Source organism: Ovis canadensis, chromosome 24 (genome assembly GCF_042477335.2).
Source record: "Ovis canadensis isolate MfBH-ARS-UI-01 breed Bighorn chromosome 24, ARS-UI_OviCan_v2, whole genome shotgun sequence".
NCBI lineage: Eukaryota > Metazoa > Chordata > Mammalia > Artiodactyla > Bovidae > Ovis > Ovis canadensis.
Genome location: NC_091268.1, coordinates 13,323,977 through 13,348,337, shown reverse-complemented (window position 1 = coordinate 13,348,337; position 24,361 = coordinate 13,323,977). Strand labels below are relative to the sequence as shown.

At 37.6% G+C, this 24,361-nt stretch overlaps 1 protein-coding gene across 1 annotated transcript in view; it reads right to left on the bottom strand.

Moving 5' to 3' along the window:
- Positions 1-23,702, bottom strand: part of LOC138429775 (olfactory receptor 4P4-like) — a 30,390-nt gene extending 6,688 nt beyond the window's left edge. Inside the window, exons 1-2 of the mRNA XM_069571502.1 lie at positions 22,809-23,702; positions 1,472-1,669 (exon numbers count right to left, since the gene is read on the bottom strand). Of these exons, the coding sequence (XP_069427603.1) occupies positions 1,658-1,669; positions 22,809-23,702 (906 nt within the window). The 3' untranslated portion in view covers positions 1,472-1,657. The remainder of the gene's footprint in view (positions 1-1,471; positions 1,670-22,808) is intronic.
- Between the last annotated feature and the right edge of the window lie 659 nt (positions 23,703-24,361).

Genomic DNA, 24,361 nt, shown 5'->3' with positions numbered 1-24,361 from the left:
AGGAAATGCCCTTCTGACTTTTGAAACTAAAATAAAGTGAAATCATCACTAGCATTTATGTTGAATAGATTTTTTTTTTGTTTCCTACACAAGTGTTGTATCGCCTCTGTGGTTCTGGGAATGGAATGTACACATAAGCCTTTAGTTTGATTTCCAAATGTGGTTAAATTAGGTGACCTGGGAGATTACATGAGTTGAGTGAACTCCGGGAGTTGGTGATGGACAGGGAGGCCTGGTGTACTGCGATTCATGGGGTTGAAAGAGTCGGACACGACTGAGCGACTGAATTGAACTGAACTGGGAGATTACAACCCCCAACCTCCCTGTCACCTTCTCTAAGATTGAGACAGTTCCCCAAAGAAGATCTGGCCAACTCTTGCCAGCTAATATGTCACAGCTAATAATTCCTTATACTCTGAGGAGTTTGAGTACTAACTGAAAGCCCACTTTTGTTCAATACTGAGACTGCAAATCATGTTCTTTATGTTGAAACAAAATTTGAGGAAGCCAAAGGCCCAGATAATCAGAAATAAGCTTTTATTTATTGATTGATATGGACCATTTTTAAAGTCTTTATTGAATTTGTTACAATATTGCTTCTGTTTTATGTTTGATTATTGGTTATGTGGGATCTTAACTGCCCAATCCAGGGGTCGAACCCACACTTTCTGCACTGGAAGGCAAAGTCTACTGAACTGTCAGGGAAGCTCCAGAACCAGATTTTGAAGTTTGGTTTATTATAGAATAAATGGTTTGAAAGAGAATGGAGAAAAATCTTGCGTGTTGCTTCAAATCTAAAGGACCCACCCAATGTCACTAGTTGCTTTATTGTATAATTTTAAATTTCAATTTGTTTAAAATATGTCCTTATTGCAGTAGATACTTAACTGAATTGTTACCACACAAAGTGGTCAAAGTAATGAGGATTTGAAGAAAATTTGTAATACAACATATGATATATTAAAAAGTAATAACTGTGTGCTTAAATTAAATTGAATTGAACCAGAGTCTCTGGTTCAAGTGAGCTGTAGCTGTCCATGAGATCTCATTAGATTTATAAACGTCTATTTTCATAGAATATATAAACTTCTATTTCCATAGAATTTTTATAGTTTCTTAGGCAATGGCACCCCACTCCAGTACTCTTGCCTGGAAAATGCCATGGATGGAGGAGCCTGGTGGGCTGCAGTCCATGGGGTTGTGAAGAGTTGGACACGACTGAGCCACTTCACTTTCACTTCTCACTTTCATGCATTGGAGAAGGAAATGGCAACCCACTCCAATGTTCTTGCCTGGAGAATCCCAGGGACGGGGGATTCTGGGCTGCCGTCTATGGGGTCGCAGAGTCGGACACGACGGAAGCAACTTAGCAGCAGCAGGAACAGTGCAAAGAAATGTCATTAACACTATTGACATAATTTTTTCTTCTGATATTAATACAAATACTATCTTTCTTTTCATTAATACTTACACACTCAATATTCTTCCTTTACTTTTAACCACTTGGTATCTGTATTGTTGAGGTTAATCTCAGCTATATTTAAAAGTCTATTCTGGGGGCTGGCGGGCAAAGCAGGAGGCACCGCACCTCGGCCAGAGGTTGCTGCTGCAGTTGCTGCCCTCTTCCCCACCGCTGCTTCTCCAGTCCCATCAGTGGCTATCCCACGAGCTGCAGAGAATGGACGAGAGAGAGGAGGAGGGTAAGAAACTCGCTCCAATGCACAGAGTGTGTCCCCCTGAATGGCGATGTGCTGGGAAGGAGAGGGAGAATGACTTTGGCAACTTCACCCATCATTTTAAAATGGGACCCCTAGTGTTTGGAAATCCGACCCTAACAATAGAGAGGCTTTTGGAACCTTTTGTTACACGGATAGAGAAGTCTTGAGGCTACCGTAATAATAAGACTGAAAACCAGAGGCAGGAGGCTTAAGTTCAAATCCTGAGAAAACCAGAGAACTCCTGACTCCAGGGAACATTAATCGATAGGAGCTCATACCTACACTGAAACAAAGCACCACCCAAGGGCCAACAAGTTCAAGAGAAAGACATACCATGCAAATTCTCCAGCAAAACAGGAACATAGCACTGAGATTCAATATACAGGCTGCCCAAAGTCACACCAAACCCACTGACATCTCAAAACTCATTACTGGACACTTCACTGCACTCCAGAGTGAAGAAATCCAGCTCCACCCATTAGAACACTGACACAAGCTTCCTTAGCCAGGGAACCTTGACAAGCCACCCATCCAACCCCACCCACAGTGAGGAACCTCCAGAATAAAGAGGAAAAACAAACTGCCAGAATACAGAAAGGCCACCCCAAACACAGCAATCTAAACAAGATGAAAAGGCAGAGAAATAACAAGCACATAAAGGAACAGGATAAATGCCCACCAAACCAAAAAAAAAAGAGGAAGATTTACGGAATCTACCTGATAAAGAATTCCGAATAATGATACTGAAAAGCCATTTAAAATCTTAAAAACAAAATGGAGTTATGGATAAATAGTCTGGAGACAAGGATCGAGAAGATTCAAGAAGTTCTCCAAGCCAGGCTTCAGCAATACGTGAATCGTGAACTTCCTGATGTTCAAGCTGGTTTCAGAAAAGGCAGAGGAACCAGAGATCAAATTGCCAACATCTGCTGGATCATGGAAAAAGCAAGAGAGATCCAGAAAAAAACATATATTTCTGCTTTATTGACTATGCCAAAGTCTTTGACTGTGTGGATCACAATAAACTGTGGACAATTCTGAAAGAGATGGGAATACCAGACCACTTGACTTGCCTCTTGAGAAATCTGCATGCAGGTCAGGAAGCAGCAATTATAACTGGACATGGAACAAAGAACTGGTTCTGAATAGGAAAAGGAGTACTTCAAGGCTGTATATTGTCACCTTGCTTATTTAACTTATATGCAGAGTACATCATGAGAAACTCTGGACTGGAAGAAACACAAGCTGGAATCAAGATTGCCAGGAGAAATATCAATAACCTCAGATATGCAGAAGACACCACCCTTATGGCAGAAAATGAAGAGGAACTAAAAAGCCTGTTGATGAAAGTAAAAGTGGAGAGTGAAAAAGTTGTCCTAAAGCTCAACATTCAGAAAACAAAGATCATGGCATCCGGTCCCATCACTTCATGGGAAATAGATGGGGAAAAAATGGAAACAGGGTCAGAGTTTATTTTTTTGAGCTCCAAAATCACTGCAGATTGTGATTTCAGCCATGAAATTAAAAGATAGTTACTCCTTGGAAGGACAGTTATGATCAAACTAGATAACATATTCAAAAGCAGAGACATTACTTAGCCGACTAAGGTCCGTCTAGTCAAGGCTATTGTTTTTCCAGTAATCACGTGTGGATGTGAGAGTTGCACTGTGAAGAAGGCAGAGTGCCGAAGAATTGATGTTTTTGAACTGTGCTGTTGGAGAAGACTCTTGCAAGTCCCTTGGACTGCAAGGAGATCCAACCAGTCCATTCTGAAGGAGATCAGCCCTGGGGTTTCTTTGGAAGAAATAATGCTAAAGCTAAAGCTTCAGTACTTTGGCCACCCCATGTGAAGAGTTGACTCATTGGAAAAAACTCTGATGCTGGGAGGGATTGGGGGCAGGAGGAGAAAGGGACGACAGAGGATGAGATGGCTGGATGGCACCACTGACTCGATGGACGTGAGTTTGAGTGAACTCTGGGTGTTGGTGATGGACAGGGAGGCCTGGCGTGCTGCAATCCATGGGGTCGAAAACATCGGACATGACTGAGCGACTGGACTGAACTGAACTGAACTGAGAAGAAATAAAAAAGAGTCAGTATATAATTAATAATGCAATAAATGAGACAAAAAACACTCGGAGGGAGTCAATAGTAGAATAACATAGCAGGAGATAGGATAAGTGAGGTAGAGGATAGACTGGTAGAAAAAAATGAAACAGAGATGAAGAAAAGAAAAAAAAAATGAAAAGAAATGAGAACAACCTCAGAGACCTCCAGAACAATATTAAACGTCCCAACATTTGAATCACAGGAGTCCCAGAAGAAGAAGACAAAAAGAAAGACCATGAGAAAATACCAGAAGAGATAATAGTTGGAAATTTCTCCAAAATGGGGAAGGAAATAATCACCCAAGTCCAAGAAAACCAGAAAGTCCCAAACAGGATAAACCCAAGGTAAACCACTCCATGACACATATTAATCAAATTAACAAAGATCAAACACAAAGAACAAATATCAAAAGCAGCAAGGAGAAAACAACAAATAACACACAAGGGATTCCCATAAGGATAACAGCTGATCTTTCAATAGAAACTCTTCAGGCCAGAAGGGAATGGCAAGACATACTTAAAGTGATGAAAGAAAATAACCTATAGCCCAGATTACTCTACCCAGCAAGAATCTCATTCAAATATGAAGGAGAAATCAAAAGCTTTACAGGCAAGCAAAAGCTGAGAGAATTCAGCACCACCAAACCAGCTCTCCAACAAATGCTAAAGGATATTCTCTAGACAGGAAACATAAACAAGGTGTATAAACCTGAACCCAAAACAACATAGTAAATGGCAATGGGACCATACTTATTAATATTTACCTTAAATGTAAATGGTTTGAATGCCCCAACCAAAAGACAAAGACTGGCTTAATGGATACAAAAACAAGACCCATATATATGATATCTACAAAAGACCTACTTCAAAACAAGGGACACATACAGACTGAAAGTGAAGGGCTGGAAAAATATATTCCACACAAATAGAGACCAAAAGAAAGCAGGAGTAGCAATACTCATATCTGATAAAATAGACTTTTAAAAAAATGCTGTGAAAAGAGACAAAGAAGGCCACTACATAATGATCAAAGGATCAGTCCAAGAAGAAGTTATAACAATCATAAATATATATGCACCCAACATAGGAGCACCACAATATGTAAGAAAAATGCTAACAAGTATGAAAGGGGAAATTAATGATAACACAATAATAGTGGGAGACTTTAATACCCCACTAACACCAATGGATAGATCAACTAAACAAAAAGCTAACAAGGAAACACAAACTTTAAGTGATACAACAGAACAGTTAGACCTAATTGAGATTTATAGGACATTTCACCCCAAAACAATGAATTTCACTTTGTTCTCAAGCACACATGGAACCTTCTCCAAGATAGATCACACCTTGGACAATAAATCTAACCTTGCTAAATTCAAAAAAATTGAAATCTTTCCAAGCATCTTTTCTGACCACAATGCAGTAAGAATAGATTTCAATTACAGGAGAAAAACTATTAAAAATTCCAAGATATGGAGGCTGAAGAACACGCTGCTGAATAACGAACAAATCACAGAAGAAATAAACATATGCATAGAAATGAATGAATATGAAAACACAACAACCCAAAACCTAAGGGGCACTGTAAAACACTGCTAAGGGGAAGGTTCATAGCAATACAGGCAAACCTCTAGAAATAAGAAAAAAGTAAAATAAATAACATAGTTCTACACCTAAAGCAACTAGCAAATGAAAACATTTGAGGGTGTCATAGCAAACACACTCTTCCAATAACACAAGAGAGGACTCTACACATGGACATCACCAGATGGTCAACACCGAAATCAGACTGATTATATTCTCTGCAGCAAAAGATGGAGAAGCTCTATACAGTCAACAAAAACAAGACCAGGAGCTGACTGTGGCTCAGATCATGAACTCCTTATTACCAAATTCAGAGTGAAATTGAAGAAAGTAGGGAAAACCGCTAGACCATTCAAGTATGTCCTATATCAAATCTCTTATGATTATACAGTGGAAGTGAGGAATAGATTTAAGGGCCTAGACCTGATAGATAGAGTGCCTGATGAACTATGGAATGAGGTTCGTGACATTGTATGGGAGACATGGATCAAGACCATTCCCATGGAAAAGAAATGCAAAAAAGCAAAATGGCTCTCTGGGGAGGCCTTACAAAGAGCTGTGAGAAGAAGAGAGGTGAAAAGCAAAGGAGAAAAAGAAAGATATAAGCATCTGAATGCAGAGTTCCAAAGAATAGCAAGAAGAGATAAGAAAGCCTTCCTCAGCAATCAATGCAAAGAAATAGAGGAAAACAACAGAATGGAAAAGACTAGAGATCTCTTCAAGAAAATTAGCGATATCAAGGGAACATTTCATGCAAAGAATGGCTTGATAAAGGACAGAAATGGTATGGACATAACAGAAGCAGATGTGGCAAGAACACACAGAAGAACTGTACAAAAAAGACCTTCACAACCCACATAATCACGATGGTGTGATCACTCATCTAAAGCCAGACATCCTGGAATGTGAAGTCAAGTGGGCCTTAGAAAGCATCACTACGAACAAAGCTAGTGGAGGTGATGGAATTCCAGATGAGCTGTTTCAAATCCTGAAAGATGATGCTGTGAAAGTCCTGCACTCAATATACCAGAAAATTTGGAAAACTCAGCAGTGGCCACAGGACTGGAAAAGGTCAGTTTTCATTTCAATCCCAAAGAAAGGCAATGCCAAAGAATGCTCAAACTACCGCACAGTTGTACTCATCCATATGCTAGTAAAGTAATGATCAAAATTCTCCAAGCCAGGCTTCAGCACTACGTGAACCGTGAACTCCCTGATGTTCAAGCTGGTTTTAGAAAAGGCAGAGGAACCAGAGATCAAATTGCTAACATCCGCTGGATCATGGAAAAAGGAGGAGAGCTCCAGAAATCATCTATTTGTGCTTTATTGACTATGCCAAAGCCTTTGACTGTGTGGATCACAATAAACTGTGGAAAATTCTTAGAGAGATGGGAATACCAGACCACCTAGCCTGCTTCTTGAGAAACCTATATGCAGGTTCAGGAAACAATGGTGAGAACTGGGCATGGAATAACAGACTGGTTCCGAATAAGAAAAGGAGTATGTCAAGGATGGAAGGAAATGAAGAGGAACTAAAAAGCCTCTTGATGAAAGTGAAAGAGGAGCATGAAAAAGTTGGCTTAAAGCTCAACATTCAGAAAACAAAGATCATGGCGTCCAGTCCCATCACTTCGTCGCAAACAGATAGGGAAACAGTGGAAACAGTGTCAGATCTTTTTTTGAGCTCCAAAATCACTGCAGATGGTGACTGCAGCCATGAAATTAAAAGACGCTTACTCCTTGGAAGAAAAGTTATGACCAACCTAGATAGCATATTGAAAAGCAGAGACATTACTTGGCCTACTAAGGTCCATTTAGTTAAGGCTATGGTTTTTCCAGTAATCATGTGTGGATGTGATAGTTGGACTGTGAAGAAGGCTGAGCGCTGAATAATTGATGCTTTTGAACTGTGGTGTTGGAGAATACTCTTGAGAGTCCCTTAGACTGCAAGGAGATCCAACCAGTCCATTCCGAAGGAGATCAGCCCTGGGGTTTCTTTGGAAGGAATGATGCTAAAACTGAAAGTCCAGTACTTTGGCCACCTCATGGGAAGAGTTGACTCATTGGAAAATATTCTGATGCTGGAGGGAATGGAGGCAGGAGAAGAAGGGGACGGCAGAGGATGAGATGGTCGGATGGCATCACTGACTCGATGGACGTGAGTCTGAGTGAACTCTGGGAGTTGGTGCATGACAGGGAGGCCTGGCATGCTGCAACTCATGGTGTCGCAAGGAGTTGGACATGACTGAGCGACTGAAATGAACTGAACTGAAAGCAACTGGAAAAGGAAGACATGAAGAAGTCCAGGGTTAGTAGAAGGAAAGAAATCTTAAAAATTAGGGCAGAAATAAATGCAAAAGAAACAAAAGAGACAATTGCAAAAATCCATAAAGCCAAAAGCTTGTTCTTTGAAAGGTTAAATAAAATTAACAAACCATTACACAGACTCATCAAGAAACAAGGGAAAAAAAATCACATCAACAAACTTAGAAATGAAAATGGAGAGTTCACAATAGACAACACAGAAATACAAAGGATCATAAAATAGTACTATCAGCAGTTATATGCCAATAAAATGGACACCTTGGAAGAAATTGTCAAATTCTTAGAAAAGTACCACTCTCCAAAACTGAACCAGGAAGAAATAGAAAACCTTAACAGACCCATCACAAGCACGGAAATTAAAACTATTACCACAAATCTTCCAGTAAAGAAAAGCCCAGGCCCAGATGGCTTCACAGCTGAATTCTATCAAACATTTAGAGAAGAGCTAACACCTATCCTACTCAAACTCTTCCAGAAAATTGCAGAGGAAAGTAAACTTTCAAACTCATTCTATGAGTCCACCATCACCCTGATAACAAAACTTGACAAAGATGCCACACACACACACACACACACACAAATACAGGCCAATATCATTGATGAACATAGATGCAAAAGTCCTTAACAAAATCCTAGCAAACGGAATCCAACAACACATTAAGAAGATCATACACCATGACCAAGTGGGCTTTATCCCAGGGATGCAAGGATTCTTCAATATCTACAAATCAATGAACGTAATACAACACATTAACAAATTGAAAAATAAAAATCATATGGTTATCCCAATAGATGCAGAGAAAGCCTTTGACAAAATTCAGCATTCATTTATGACAAAAACTCTCTGGAAAGCAGGAATAGAAGGAACATACCTCAACATAATACAAGCTATATATGACAAACCCACAGCAAACATTATCCTTAATGGTGAAAAATTGAAAGCATTTCCCCTAAAGCCAGGACCAAGACAAGGCTGCCCACTTTCACCACTACTATTCAACATAGTTTTGGAAATTTGGGCCACAGTAATCAGAGCAGAAAAAGAAATAAAAGAATCCAGATTGGAAAAGAAGAAGTAAAACTCTCACTGTTTTCAGATGACATGATCCTCTACATAGAAAACCCTAAACACTCGATCATAAAATTACAAGAGCTAATCAATGTATATAGTAAAGTTGCAGGATATAAAATAGACAGACAGAAATCCCTTGCATTCCTATACACTAAGAATGAGAAAACAGAGAAATTAAGGAAACAATTCCATTCACCATTGCAACGAAAAGAATCAAATACTTAGGAATATATCTACCTAAAGAAACTAAAGACCTATATATAGAAAACTATAAAACACTGCTGAAAGAAATCAAAGAGGACACAGATAAATGAAAAAATACACCATGTTCATGGATTGGAAGCATCAATATAGTGAAAATGAGGATACTTCCAAAAGCAATCTATAGATTAAATGCAATGCCTATCAAGCTACCAATTATATTTTTCAGAGAACTAGGACAAATAATTTCACAATTTTTATGGAAATACAGAAAACCTCGAATAGCCAAAGAAATCTTGAGAAAGAAGAATGAAACTGGAGGAATCAACCTGCTTGACTTCAGGCTCTACTATTAAGCCACAGTCATCAGAGCAGTATGGTACTGGCACAAAAACAGAAATATAGATCAGTGTAACAAACTAGAAAGCCCAGAGATAAATCCACGCACCTATGGACAACTTATCTTTGACAAAGGAGGCAAGAATATACAATAGAGAAAAGACAATCTCTTCAACAAGTAGTGCTGGGAAAACTTGTCAACCACGTGTAAAAATGAAACTAGAACACTTTCTAACACCATACACAAAAATGAACTCAAACTTTTTTAAAGATCTAAACGTAAGACTAGAAACTATAAAACTCCTAGAAGAGAACATAGGCAAAACACTCTCTGACATAAATCACTGCAGGATCCTCTACGGCCCACCTCCCAGAATATTGGAAATAAAAGCAAAAAATAAACAAATGGGACCAATTAAAATTAAAAGCTTCTGCACAACTAAGAAAAGTATAAGCAAGGTGAAAAGACAGCCTTCAGAATGGGAGAAAATAATAGCAAATGAACCAACTGACAAACAGCTAATCTCAAAACTATACAAGCAACTCCTGCAGCTCAATTCCAGAAAAAAATAAACAACCCAATCAAAAAATGGGCCAAAGAACTAAACGGAAATTTATCCAAGGAAGACACACAGATGGCTAACAAACACAGGAAAAGGTGCTCAACATCACTCAATATCAGAGAAAGGCAAATCAAAACCGCAGTTAGGTACCATTTCACACCAGTCAGAATGGCTGCTATCCAAAAGTCTACAAGCAATAAATGCTGGAGAGGGTATGGAGAAAAGGGAACACTCTTACACTGTTGGTGGGAATGCAAACTAGTACAGTCACTATGGAGAACAGTGTGGAGATTCCTTAAAAAACTGAAAATAGAACTGCCATATGACCCAAGAATCCCACTGCTGGGCATACACACAGAGGAAACCAGAACTGAGAGAAACACATGTACCCCAATGTTCATCGCAGCACTGTTTATAATAGCCAGGACATGGAACCAACCTAGATGTCTATCAGCAGACGAATGGATAAGAAAGCTGTGGTACATATACACAATGGAATGTTACTCAGCCATCAAAAAGAATACATTTGAATCAGTTCTAATGAGTTGGATGAAACTGGAGCCTATTATACAGAGTGAAGTAAGCCAGAAAGAAAAACACTAATACAGTATATTAACGCATATATATGAAATTTAGAAAGATGGTAATGATAACCCTGTATGCAAGAGAGCAAAAGAGACACAGATGTATAGAACAGTGTTTTGAACTCTGTGGGAGAGGGCGAGGGTGGGATGACTTGAGAGAATAGCACTGTAACATGTATAATATCATATGTGAAAAGAATTGCCAGTCCAGGTCCAATGCATGATACAGGGTGCTCGGGGCTGGTGGACTGGGATAACCCAGAGGGATGGTATACGGGGAGATGGGAGGGGGTTTCAGGATGGGGAACACATGTGTACCCGTGGCGGATTCATGTCAGTGTATGGGCAAACCAATACAATATTGTAAAGTAATTAGCCTCCAATTAATATAAATAAATTTATATAAAAATAAAATATAAATAAATTTATATTAAAAATAAAATGCAAATAAATTTATATTAAACAAAATATAAATAAATAAATTTATATTAAAAAATAAAAAATAAGAGTCATCTGATACTTATTATATTTTAGCTCAGTGTTTTAAATCAAGCCATCTGACATATTTTCACAGATTCATTTCTACAGTTCTATATCTGTTTCCTATTTTTAATACGTTTTTATTTTGAATCTGTCTTCTTTTCTTGCCTTTTAAGAAGGTTTTTGTTTGTTTGTTTCACCCTCCTGAAATTTTGGAAATTTCATTTCTGCCACTGCTACAGAAATTTGCCACATATGAATCCTACTTATTATTTAAAAAAATATTTTTTTCTGTTTCTGTCATAGTCCATAAAGTTTAAAGGGCATAACCTTCAGTGATGATGTCCCTGGTTTAGGTCTTTGTGGTGGTAGCAGCAGATATTGTAACAAGAAGTTTATAGAATATAGTAAAGTGGGATTCAATTACTGTGAACAGTCATTTATGATAGATCAGCAAGTTCCAAAATATAGACTTCTTTAATTCAATAAAAATCTTGGAATTCTGACCTGGTTGACCTCAAATGAAAGCACCTCACTGTTAGAGATAAGGAGGTCTCAGGTGATCTTATATTGGTCTCCATGGGAAAAAGGACTCACACTATGTTTATCTCCACAGTTCCTACTAAAATAAAAGAAATGTGCATGAAACTCTTGCCAAATTGTTTATTTTCCCTCAGTCAACAACTGTGATCTTATGGGGAGTTGGCAGAGGAGGAAACATGATTGCATCTGTTTGCATTTAGTTCTACAAGAAAATTTGGCACTGACTGAACATGGACTGTTATAGCATTACAGCCTCATACATGAATGTTTCCAAAAGGAAAACCTCATCCAATGCATTTGATTGTCTAGTTTGTATAGACCACAAGATGTGTAGGTCTATTCCAGTTCATGACATTTGGTTCTCAGAAAGCATAGAATAGAAGGCATGAAATATATATATATATATATATATATATATATATATATATATATATATATATATATATATATATATATATATATATATAGGGGGGTTCTATACTGTACAGAAACCAAACTAGTCCATTGAAAACCCACACATACAAGACAGATACAGAGTTTTATGGCCAACATCTCAGCTGAGGTCCTAGTCCACAGCCACCATCAACTTTCAGGCATATAATTTAAGGTGCTAAATAATTTCAGAAAAGTTATGACCAACCTAGAGAGCATATTGAAAAGCAGAAACATTACTTTGCCAACAAAGGTCCGTCTAGTCAAGGCTATGGTTTTTCCAGTGGTCATGTATGGATGCAAGAGTTGGACTGTGAAAAAAGCTGAGGGCCGAAGACTTGATGCTTTTGAACTGTGGTGTTGGAGAAGACTCTTGAGAGTCCCTTGGACTGCAAGGAGATCCAACCAGTCCATTCTGAAGGAGATCAGCCCTGGGTGTTCTTTGGAAGGAATGATGCTGAAGCTGAAAGTCCAGTACTTTGGCCACCTCATGCGAAGAGTTGACTCATTGGAAAAGACTCTGATGCCTGGAAGGATTAGGGGAGGGAGGAAAAGGAAACGACAGAGGATGAGATGGCTGGATGGCATCACTGACTCGATGGATATAAGTTTGGGTAAACTCTGGGAGATGGTGATGGACAGAGAAGCCTGGCGTGTTGCGATTCATGGGGTTGCAAAGAGTCGGACACAACTGAGCGACTGAACTGAACTGAATATTCCATTGTGTGTGTGTGTGCGTGTGTGTGTGTGTGTGTGTGTGTGTGTGTGTGTGTGTGTACTGTATCTTGTTTCTCCATTCATCTGTTGATGAAACTTAAATTGCTTCCAGGTCTGAGTGAACTCCGGGAGTTGGTAATGAACAGGGAGGCCTGGGGTGCTGCAAATCATGGGGTAGCAAAGAGTCTGACAAGACTGAGCAACTGAACTGAACTGAAGTGAACTGAAACAATTTCAGCTGCCAGTTGATGAACTTTTGAATTTTCTAAGCTGCAACCTCAGACACCACAGGGCAAAGATAAGCCTTCTTCATTATGTCTAAATTCCTGATTCCAATCACAAAAACAAGGGCTAATTCAGTATTGCATAATTTTCATACATTTAATTACATACTTTTACTTCCTTTCTTAAGTTTGGAGTATTAATTTTACAATTTATTCTTAGTGTTACAGATTATTCAAGAAAGACTGCAAAAAAAAAAAAAAAAAGACTGCAACCTGAACTAGAAGAGAAACTAGCATTGTACAGAAATTTCAGGATTTGCATTTCCTTTTTGGGAGAAAAAGAGGGAGACTGTCTTTGTAGAAGCATCTTGTTTGGTAAAAGCATAGAGATACTATTGGTTTTTGTAAGGAGGTCCAAATTTAATGTAGAGGAGTGTTTCTAAACAGTAGCAAAAGGAGTTAAATGTTGCACTCATGTACTTATTAGCCTCAGCTCAATAATCGACCTTTAAGTGTTCTCCTCTGAGATGCTGGCAGTTAAATTTCCCAGTGTTTTTCCTTTAGCAGATGACTTCCTGTTAGTTTATTTCATTAAGAGCACACTAGAATAAGATTGGAAGTCCAAAAGAGAGAACTAGAAAATTAGCTATAAGATACTAGAGAATTTAGGTTTCAGTAATTATGGATGTTTATTTAATATTGGTCTGATATTTTAAGAGAGCTTCCCTGGTAGCTCAGATGGTAAAGAATCTGCCTGGAATACTGGAGACCTAGTTTTGATCCCTGGGTCAAGAAGACCCCCTGGAGAAGGGAATGGCTACCCACTCCAGTATTCTGGTTTGGAGAATTCCATTGGCAGAGGAGGATGGTGGGCTACAGTCTATGGGGTTGCAAAGAGTCAGACACAACTGAATGACTAACACTTTCACTTTCATTTTAAGAATTGACAAAATCATTTTACTCAAATCTAGTTAACATCCACTTCCCACTACCCACCACCTACCATTTCCTATAAGCTTAAGCATTTCAAAAGAAAGAAATTATATATATATATATATATATATATATATATATATATATATATATATACACACACAGTCGAAATACAATGTCAAATTAAGGAATTCTTGAGACAGGTATAAGAAGAGAAAAGGGGGAAAATAAACATGAAAAAATCAAATTTCCCAAGCAAGTGAGATCTGAGAAAATGCTGAAGATTCTGTAACCAGCTTCTGCAATCACTGTAAATCTATCCAAACATTTTTTTCTCATTAATTTTATTAAATATTTTCCCTATATAGCAAATATTTTAAATATGGAGCTCAGTAAATAGAATTAATTTTCTCCACTTCCCTATGACTTGTGAACATTACTCACCTCTTAAAAACACATTGTCTATATGTATAGATTTAATATACTACTACAAAAATTCAGAATACAATGAATAAGGTAAGAAAAAATTTGAAATACTCCAGCATCATACATGACATGCTAGTTTACTTTTCCTTACTGTATTTTTTGAGTGAGCAGTTTCTGAAGTTGCCAAATACACATTTTTTTTAGTTTTGTATTTTTTTAATTTTAAAATATTTAACTCTTACATGCATTCCCAAACATGAACCCCCCTCCCACCTCCCTTCCCACAGCATCTCTCTGGGTCATCCCCATGCACCAGCCCCAAGCATGCTGCACCCTGCGTCAGACATAGACTGGCGATTCAATTCTTACATGATAGTATACATGTTAGAATTCCCATTCTCCCAAATCATCCCACCCTCTCCCTCTCCCTCTGAGTCCAAAAGTCCGTTATACACATCTGTGTCTTTTTTCCTGTCTTGCATACAGGGTCGTCATTGCCATCTTTCTAAATTCCATATATATGTGTTAGTATACTGTATTGGTGTTTTTCTTTCTGGCTTACTTCACTCTGTATAATTGGCTCCAGTTTCATCCATCTCATCAAAACTGATTCAAATGAATTATTTTTAATGGCTGAGTAATACTCCATTGTGTATATGTACCACAGCTTCCTTATCCATTCATCTGCTGATGGACATCTAGGTTGTTTCCATGTCCTGGCTATTATAAACAGTGCTGCGATGAACATTGGGGTACATGTGTCTCTGTCAATTCTGGTTTCCTCGGTGTGTATGCCCAGAAGTGGGATTGCTGGGTCATAAGGTAGCTCTATTTGCAATTTTTTAAGGAATCTCCACACCGTTCTCCACAGTGGCTGTACTAGTTTGCATTCCCACCAACAGTGTAGGAGGGTTCCCTTTTCTCCACACCCTCTCCAGCATTTATTGCTTGCAGATTTTTGGATCACAGCCATTCTGACTGGTGTGAAGTGGTACCTCATTGTGGTTTTGATTTGCATTTCTCTAATAATGAGTGATGTTGAGCATCTTTTCATGTGTTTGTTAGCCATCCGTATGTCTTCTTTGGAGAAATGTCTATTTAGTTCTTTGGCCCATTTTTTGATTGGGTCGTTTATTTTTCTGGAAATTTTCTCCTAGTTGTATCAGAATATGATTTTCTATAAAATTACCTTAATTGAATAGAGTGACTCTACTCCATCTCAGGATGGCAAGGAATTTGAAGCTAGGAAATTGTTAGTCAGTGGAGATATACAAGCATAAACTGGGCTATTCTTTGATAAGAATACGGAGGAAAGAGGAAAATATAAAAGAACCAAAATAGGACTCAATGCAATTCACTATGGATAGAATATTTTATAACTCTAACTCACCTGGAATTCTACTTATGAATAACATGCTACTAACAATAAAGTTAGCCAAATAATTTTATGGTAGTCAAAATTTAAACTAAAGAGAATAAATTTAAATGATGTATAATGCACACTTGTTCAAATATTCTTTTTTTAAAATGGTTATTTCACTAATTTACTGAACATCATATCTAAGTGGCTGTACAATGAATTTTTAGGTTGAATCAGGAATAGCTTCTTCCTGAAACACTCACTTTGCAGAGTCTTAGAAAATTGTATATATTTGCCCAGGGAGTAGAAAGTGAGTCAGTGAGTCAGTGATGGAACCAATGGATCTTCAGATTAAAATAAATAAATAAAACAAGTATTCTGCAATTCTCACACAAGGAAACAAACATTTTCAATCATGAGAGTCATAGAGTCATTTATTTTATGCCTACCCCTAAAGGAAATTTGGCTGAGAAGAACAGAATGTGACTTATATGACAATGGAAGAATTAATTAGCTTCTGAATATTCTAAGAAATGATGTTCCCAGAGGCATTTCTAAACAGAGCTTCACAAAAACCTCCCACCTTGCTGTCCAAGGTCATGTCCCTGGAGCTGTGGACATTGCCTATCTCAGCAGAGCTTCTATTCTGCTGACCATTTTGTTTTTCTCTTATGCCACTTCATTTCCACAGATGATACACACTCAGCCCCAAAAGTACACCCTAAAGTTCAGGTATTTAATTCCTTACTTCATGCTGAAATCCATGTGTTAATGGTTTCTTTCAAGTATGTAAGACTTCAGAAAATCAATTTTTATAATATCATAAGCAGTAAAAAGTAATAACAGTTACTGAGAGATTATTTCATACTTCAAATTTATAATTCCATCTCACAATAATGACATAAATGGCATTACCTCTATTGTGTTAAGAATAAGATAAAGTAATCACCAAACTGATCAGAATCTGTTTTATTCATTCTCAGAAAGCACTCAACTATTTTTCTCCTATTTACTAGCAGTTTGAACTAGTCACTTAACTTCTAGAGACTCACTTTTTAATCCTTTACCTAATGATATTCATTTATGTGTCTGCCATATCTGGTCATGGCTTGGGAGCTCATTTCTTTTTAATACTGAGGTGTATTACATTGTATAAATGTGCAACGGTTTTGGGCTTCCCTGGTGCCTCTGCCAATAAAGAATCTGTCTGTAATTTGGGAGACCTGGGTTCAGAAGATTTCCTGGAGAAGGGAATGGCAATCCACTCTGGTAGTCTTTCCTGGAAAATCCCATGGATAGAGGAGCCTGGCAGGCTACAGTCCATGGGATTGCAAAGAATTGGACATAACTCTTTCACTTGATTTACTGAAGGGCATCTTAGATGCTTCGAGGTTTGGCAGTTATAAATGAAGTTGGGATAAGCATCCATGTGCCACAAAATGTGTTTTGCAGTCAGTTTGTTTGTTCTTTTCTAGATCACATTTGTCTTTTGCTGATTTTAGTTACTTTTTTCCTAAGTGTATAAGATAAGGTCTTTGGTTTTGACTTCCATTTACTTATCAGTTTTAGATAAGTAGGAGTGGGTGAATATTTACACATTTTAATTTAGTTCCTTAAGTTTTATGGGGGATGATTTTTTTTTAAAATCTGGTCAGTAGGTATAATAAATGTTAGTCTGAATTTTTGCTTCTTCCTATGTCTACACTAATTACTATTATTATTTTCCCCCAAAGGGAAGTCAGGACAGTTGACCCAGAAACTACTTTACAACATAATCTACATACTGGCATTTTTGTTGCTGTTGTTGCTGCACAATTCATTTCTCGATAACTCTAGGGAATGTATATACGAAAGTTCTATCAGAAATTGTAAATGTTACTTTAATTTTAGACTGCAACTTTTCCAGTACCACAGAATCTACATCAGTACGTGATTTGACCCCTAAGTGCAATGTTTTTAATAAAATTTTAATTAAATATACCTGCTTATAATTCACTGATCCATTATATCTCATTACATAATGAAATCATTTATGACAAACCCATAGGAAACATCATACTCAATGGTGAAAGCAGAAAGTCTTTTTGCTAAATCAGAAATGAAATAAGCCTGCCCACTCTCACCACTTCTATTTAACACAGTATTTGAAGTCCCACAAAGCAATCAGACAAGAAGAAGAAATAAAAGCTATCCACATATTTGCAGATGACATAACTTTATATAGAAAACTCTAAAGTCTTTACCTTTAAAATATTAGAAAAATGAATAATGGTAACTTAGCAAAAGTTCCCAGATTTAAGATTAGTATATACTTTTTGCTTTTCTATACACTAATAATAAACTAACAAACAAGGACTATATTTTTAAATTCCTGGTTAAAAATCACATCAAAAAGAATAAACTATCTAGTAATAAACTTAATGAAGAAAGTAAAAAACCTAACTCTGAAAAAGAAAAGAAAGAGACAATTATGGATGAAATTATAGAAAATGCACATAAATGAAAACACATCTCAGGCTCTTGGATTAGAATAATTAATATTGTTAAAATGTCTATACTATTCAATACAATCTAGAAATATAATGCAATTCCTATCAAAATACCCATGAAATTTTTACAGAACTAGAACAAATAATTTTAAAAATAGTATGAAACCAAAAAACCCCAAATTTACAAAGCAAACTTGAACAAAAACAAAAGGAAATTTCCAGAATTCTGGGAGGTGGATCATAGAGGATCCTGCTGTGATTTATGTCTGAGAGTGTTTTGCCTATGTTCTCCTCTAGGAGTTTTATAGTTTCTGATCTTACATTTAGATCTTTAATCCATTTTGAGTTTATTTTTGTGTACGGTGTTAGAAAGTGATCTAGTTTCATTCTTTTACAAGTGGTTGACCAGTTTTCCCAGCACCACTTGTTAAAGAGGTTGTCTTTACTCCATTGTATATTCTTGCCTCCTTTGTCAAAGATGGAGAACAGTGTGGAGATTCCTTAAAAAATTGCAAATAGAACTACCTTATGACCCAGCAATCCCACTGCTGGGCATACACACCGAGGAAACCAGAATTGAAAGAGACACATGTACCCCAATGTTCATCGCAGCACTGTTTATAATAGCCAGGACATGGAAACAACCTAGATGTCCATCAGCAGATGAATGGATAAGAAAGCTGTGGTACATATACACAATGGAGTATTACTCAGCAGTTAAAAAGAATTCACTTGAATCAGTTCTGATGAGATGGATGAAACTGGAGCCGATTATACAGAGTGAAGTAAGCCAGAAAGAAAAACACCAATACAGTATACTAACACATATATATGGAATTTAGGAAGATGGCAATGACGACCCTGTATGCAAGACAGGGAAAGAGACACAGATGTGTATAATGGACTTTTGGACTCAGAGGGAGAGGGAGAGGGAGAGGGTGGGATGATTTGGGAGAATGACATTCTAACATGTGTACTATCATGTGAATTGAATCGCCAGTCTATGTCTGACACAGGATGCAGCATGCTTGGGGCTGGTGCATGGGGATGACCCAGAAAGATGTTATGGGGAGGGAGGAGGGAGGGGGGTTCATGTTTGGGAATGCATGTAAGAATTAAAGATTTTAAAATTTAAAAAATAAAAAATAAAAAAAACAAACAAAAGGAAAAAAAAAAAACAAAAAAACCCTGAAGGTATCACAGTTCCACTCTTCATACAATATTCAAAGCAACAGTACACGAAATGCATGGTATTGATACAAAAACAGACATATGGTCAATGAAACATAACAGACAGAACAGAAATGAAACTATGGACACCTATGGGTAATTATCTTCCACATAAATGCCAAAAACAAATAATGGGAAAAAAATATAGTTTTTTCAGCATTCCCTATCTGCTATATCATGGGATTTATGCTAATGTTTAGTCTTTCTGACATATTATTAATAAATAAGGGAAATTTTATATACAAGAGAACAGTATATACATTCATATTAAAAGGAAAATACAGAGTCTTTGAATTTAATTTCATAAATGTTTAATTACAGCTTAATTTGTCTCGGATTTATTATGAGAAACTTCAGGGGTACAAAGAAATAGAAAGATCTATAATTTTTGCCTCAGTCAAACAGGGAAAATGCAATTCACACACACACACACATACAAAGTAATATGGGGTTTGGATTATTTCGTATTCAGTAAAAGTACAGCTAAAATCCAATAAAAAGAAAAAAAAAACAAAAGGGAAATACTTCTGGTCTATTTCAATTCAATTCAGTCGCTCAGTCATGTCCGACTCTTTGTGAACCCATGGACTGCCGCACACCAGGCCTCCCTGTCCATCACCTACTCCCAGAAACCACCCAAAACCATGTCCATTGAGTTGGTGATGCCTTCCAGCCATCTCATCCTCTGTCATCCGCTTCTCCTGCCCTCAATCTTTCCCAGTATCCCGATCTTTTCCAATGAATCAGTTCTTCACATCAGGTGGCCAAAGTATTAGAGTTTCAGCTTCAACATCAGTCCTTCCAATGAACACCCAGGACTGATGTCCTTTAGGATGGACTGGTTGGATCTCCCTGCAGTCCAAGGAACTCTCAAGAGTCTTCTCCAACACCACAGCTCAAAAGCATCAATTCTTTGGTGCTCAGCATTCTTCACAGTCCAACTCTAACATCCATACATGACCACTGGAAAAACCTAGTCTTGGCTAGATGGGCCTTTGTTGACAAAGTGATGTCTCTGCTTTTAAATATACTGTCTAGGTTGGTCATAACCAACCTAGGTGTAAGCATCTTTTAATTTCATGGCTGTAATCACGATCTACAGTGATTTTGGAGCCCAGAAAAATAAAGTCACCCGCTGTTTCCCCATCTATTTCCCATGAAGTGATGGGACTAGATGCCATGATCTTAGTTTTCTGAATGTTGAGCTTTAAGCCAAATTTTTCACTCTCCTCTCCTCTTTCACTTTCATCAAGAGGCTCATTAGTTCTTCTTCATATCTGAGGTTATTGAAATTTCTCCCAGCAATCCTGATTCCAGGTTCTGCTTTCTCTAGCCCAGGATTTCTCATGATGTACTCTGCATATAAGTTAAATAAGCAGGGTGACAATATACAGCCTTGACATACTCCTTTTCCAATTTGGAACTAGTTTGTTGTTCCAAGTCCAGTTCTAACTGTTGCTTCCTTACTTGCATACAGGTTTCTCAAGAGGCAGGTTAGGTGGTCTGGTATTCTTATCTCCCCCAGAATTTTCAACAGTTTATTGTGATCCACACAGTCAAAGTCTTTGGTATAGTCAATAGAGCAGAAATAGATGTTTTTCTGGAACTCTCTTGCTTTTTTGTTAATCCAACAGAAGTTGGCAATTTGATCTCTGGTTCCTCTGCCTTTTCTAAAACCAGCTTGAACATTTGGAAGTTCACGGTTCACATATTGCTGAAGCCTGGCTTGGAAAATTTTGAGCATTACTTTACTAGCATGTGAGATGAGTGCAATTATGTAGTAGTTTGAGCATTCTTTGGCATTGCCTTTCTTTGGGACTGGAATGAAAACTGACCTTTTCCAGTCCTGTGGCCACTGCTGAGGTTTCCAAATTTTCTGGCATATTGAGTTCAGGACTTTCACAGCATCATCTTTCAGGATTTGAAATAGCTCAATGGAATTCTGTCATCTCCACTAGCTTTGTTCATAGTGATATTTCCTAAGGCCCACTTGACTTCACATTCCAGGATGTCTGGCTCTAGGTGAGTGATCATGTGATTATCTGGGTCGTGAAGATCTCTTTTGTACAATTCTTCTGTGTATTCTTGCCACCTGTTCTTAATATATTCTGTTTCTGTTAGGTTCCTACCATTTCTGTTATTTGTCTATTTATGAATCTGTAAAATATTCCTGAATAAGAAAATATCTGAAATGTGAATAATATTTATGACATGGACGCTAAAACATAAGAGTGGAGGGTTCCTAGTCAGAGAAAATAGAAGAAAAAAAGTCATAGTTGGCCAGATTTTAGGGTCAGTTTAGAGAATGTAGAGGGGCCCAATGTAGCTGGATGAAAGCATCTAATGAGAGGGAATTGAGTGGTAAATGATGAGGAAACAAGAAAGAACCTATTATGAGTTTATTATTGCCAAATGCAGCACAAAACACCTAGTATGAGTCTCTTGTAGCCATACCCCAAGCAAAATTTAACAGATGGTAGTGCAATTAATATTTCATTTTATGAAGCATAATATTATCGCATTTCATAGACATTCATTTTCAAAAACAATATAATTATAACAAATTTCCAAGACAAATGCGTAAAACCAAACAAATTGAGGAGTCACCCAGGTTTCCTTGGCCACCCAGTCTCTTTGTAACCCCGTAATTGCTTTCAAAGTGATGACTTATGAAATTAGACAGTTATACCTAATTTTCTAATGCACAAGTGAGAAGGTTGGATTTTTTTCCAAGGAAAATAGGTTCTTCCGCAATTATTGGGCAGGTCAGTCATACAATAAGTGATGAGCTTTAGAAGGACAATTCTTGCATTCCTCCAAGTGCTCACACACAAAACTAGTTGGGTCTTTTAAAGTGCATATTGTAGTCTGAATCACAGTAGCATGATTCATTGGCTAACCTAATGACAGGCATGAGAGGTGGACTATAAAGAAAGCTAAGTGCCAAAAATTGATGCTTTTGAACTGTGGTGTTGGAGAAGACTCTTGAGAGTCTCTTGGACCTCAAGGAGATCCAACCACTCCATCCTAAAGAAAGCAAGTCCTGAATATTCATTGGAAGGATTGATGATGAAGCTGAAACTCCAAAATTTTGGCCACCTGTTGTGAAGAACTGACTCATTAGAAAAGACCCTGATGCTGGGAAAGATCGAAGGCAGGAGGAGAAGTGGACGACAGAGGATTTGATGGTTAGATGCATCATCGATTCAATGAACATGAGTTTGAGTAAACTCCAGGAGTTGGCAATCGACAGGGAAGCCTGGTGTGCTGCAGTCCATGGGGTCGCAAAGAGTTGGACATGACTGGGTGACTGAACTGAATGCCAGAAGACATTTATTTCAATTTCTCAAATGAAGGGTATATGTTTTCTTCTAATACCTCAAAGGATACAGGTCCTAGAGATGAGACATGAATTCTAAATCATAATAAGTATCACTCTATTTACTTTAAACCTGAATGTGCCACTTTAGTCCATACCTTCCTTATGGTGATTTTCATCTCCGTGTTTCTCAGGGTGTAGATGAGAGGGTTCAGCATGGGGGCAATCACAGTGTAAAACACAGAGATGTCCTTGTCCTTGTTCTTGCTCCCTGCAGGTAGAACGTAAGTATAGATACAGGGCACAAAAAATAAAACTACAATTGTTATGTGAGAACTACACGTTGAGAGAGCTTTCTTTCGCCCTGCAGAAGAATGTGTTCTAAGGTTATATAGTATGACTATGTAAGAAGCTACTAGAACTAGAAATATGACAACCACAACCATTCCTGAATTTGCAATCACTAAGATACTCACAACATGAATATCTTTGCACACCAGTTTCAGAAGAGGCTTCACATCACATAGGTAGTGATCTATCTGATTAGGACCACAGAAAGGTAATTTGAGTACCATGAGAAGTAAAGCAATAGAATGCCAAAAACCTAATGCCCAGGCCAGGACCATCAACATGTCACACCTCTGTCTGTTCATGATGACCATGTAGTGCAGGGGCTTGACGATGGCTATATAGCGATCAAAAGCCATGAACATCAAGATGAATATTTCCACACCTGCCAGCAAGTGGGCAGCGAAAAGCTGGGCCATACAGTTGTTATAGGAAATGTTTCTTCGTGCTGCAGCTAAGTCCCTGATTAGCCTGGGGACCACCGTGGAGGTGTAGCTGACATCCATGAGGGAGAGGTGACAAAGGAAGTAGTACATTGGTTGTTGCATTAGATGGCTGCAGGTGATGGTAAGCAAGATGATGAAATTCCCCATTAAGACAGCCAGATAACAGAACAGGAACAAGAAGAAGAACAGTAAATCTATTTTCTTATTTCCCCACAACCCTATTAAAACAAATTCTGTGACATTGTTTTGGGTTTCCATGAGGTTGTGTAGAGTTTGGAAGACACAACAGAAATTCAGTTCATCTGAAACAATACAGAACATAATACATCTTTAATTGCATATTTAAAGTTTTGGATTATTATATATTTGCATATTATACAGCAAAGATGTAGGGCACAGAAAATTTACTATAAGCAATCTATCATTTGATATTAAGAGCAACATATATCAAACAATATTTAATAAAATCATAATTATGTCTGGAACATAACAACCCAACCAAGAGGTGGTATTCTGATACTCATTTTACACTTGTAAAATAAAAGCAAGAGCTTTCAGTAATTTGCACCAAATCAGTAAGAGATTAAGTTGCAATCAAACTAAGATGGACCTGACTCTGATACCAGAGTTCATGATCGTGGGAACAATGCAACAACATTCACTGATCACGGAAATTCCAGCTTTTGTCCATCTGTGTAAAAAAAATAAAGTCATTCTTCATCCCAGATCTTAGTCATCTATGTAATAGCTATTTACATATTTAAGAAAATCTCTCCACTTCTCCATGTGCATGTAAATCACGTACAAAGTCCCAATTTCAGATGAACATTCTATACATTCAATGGAACTAAATATTATTTTTGAAAATTTTGAAAAATGCTTTTCTTCATAGCAGAGCATACCTGTATTAGTTGAAA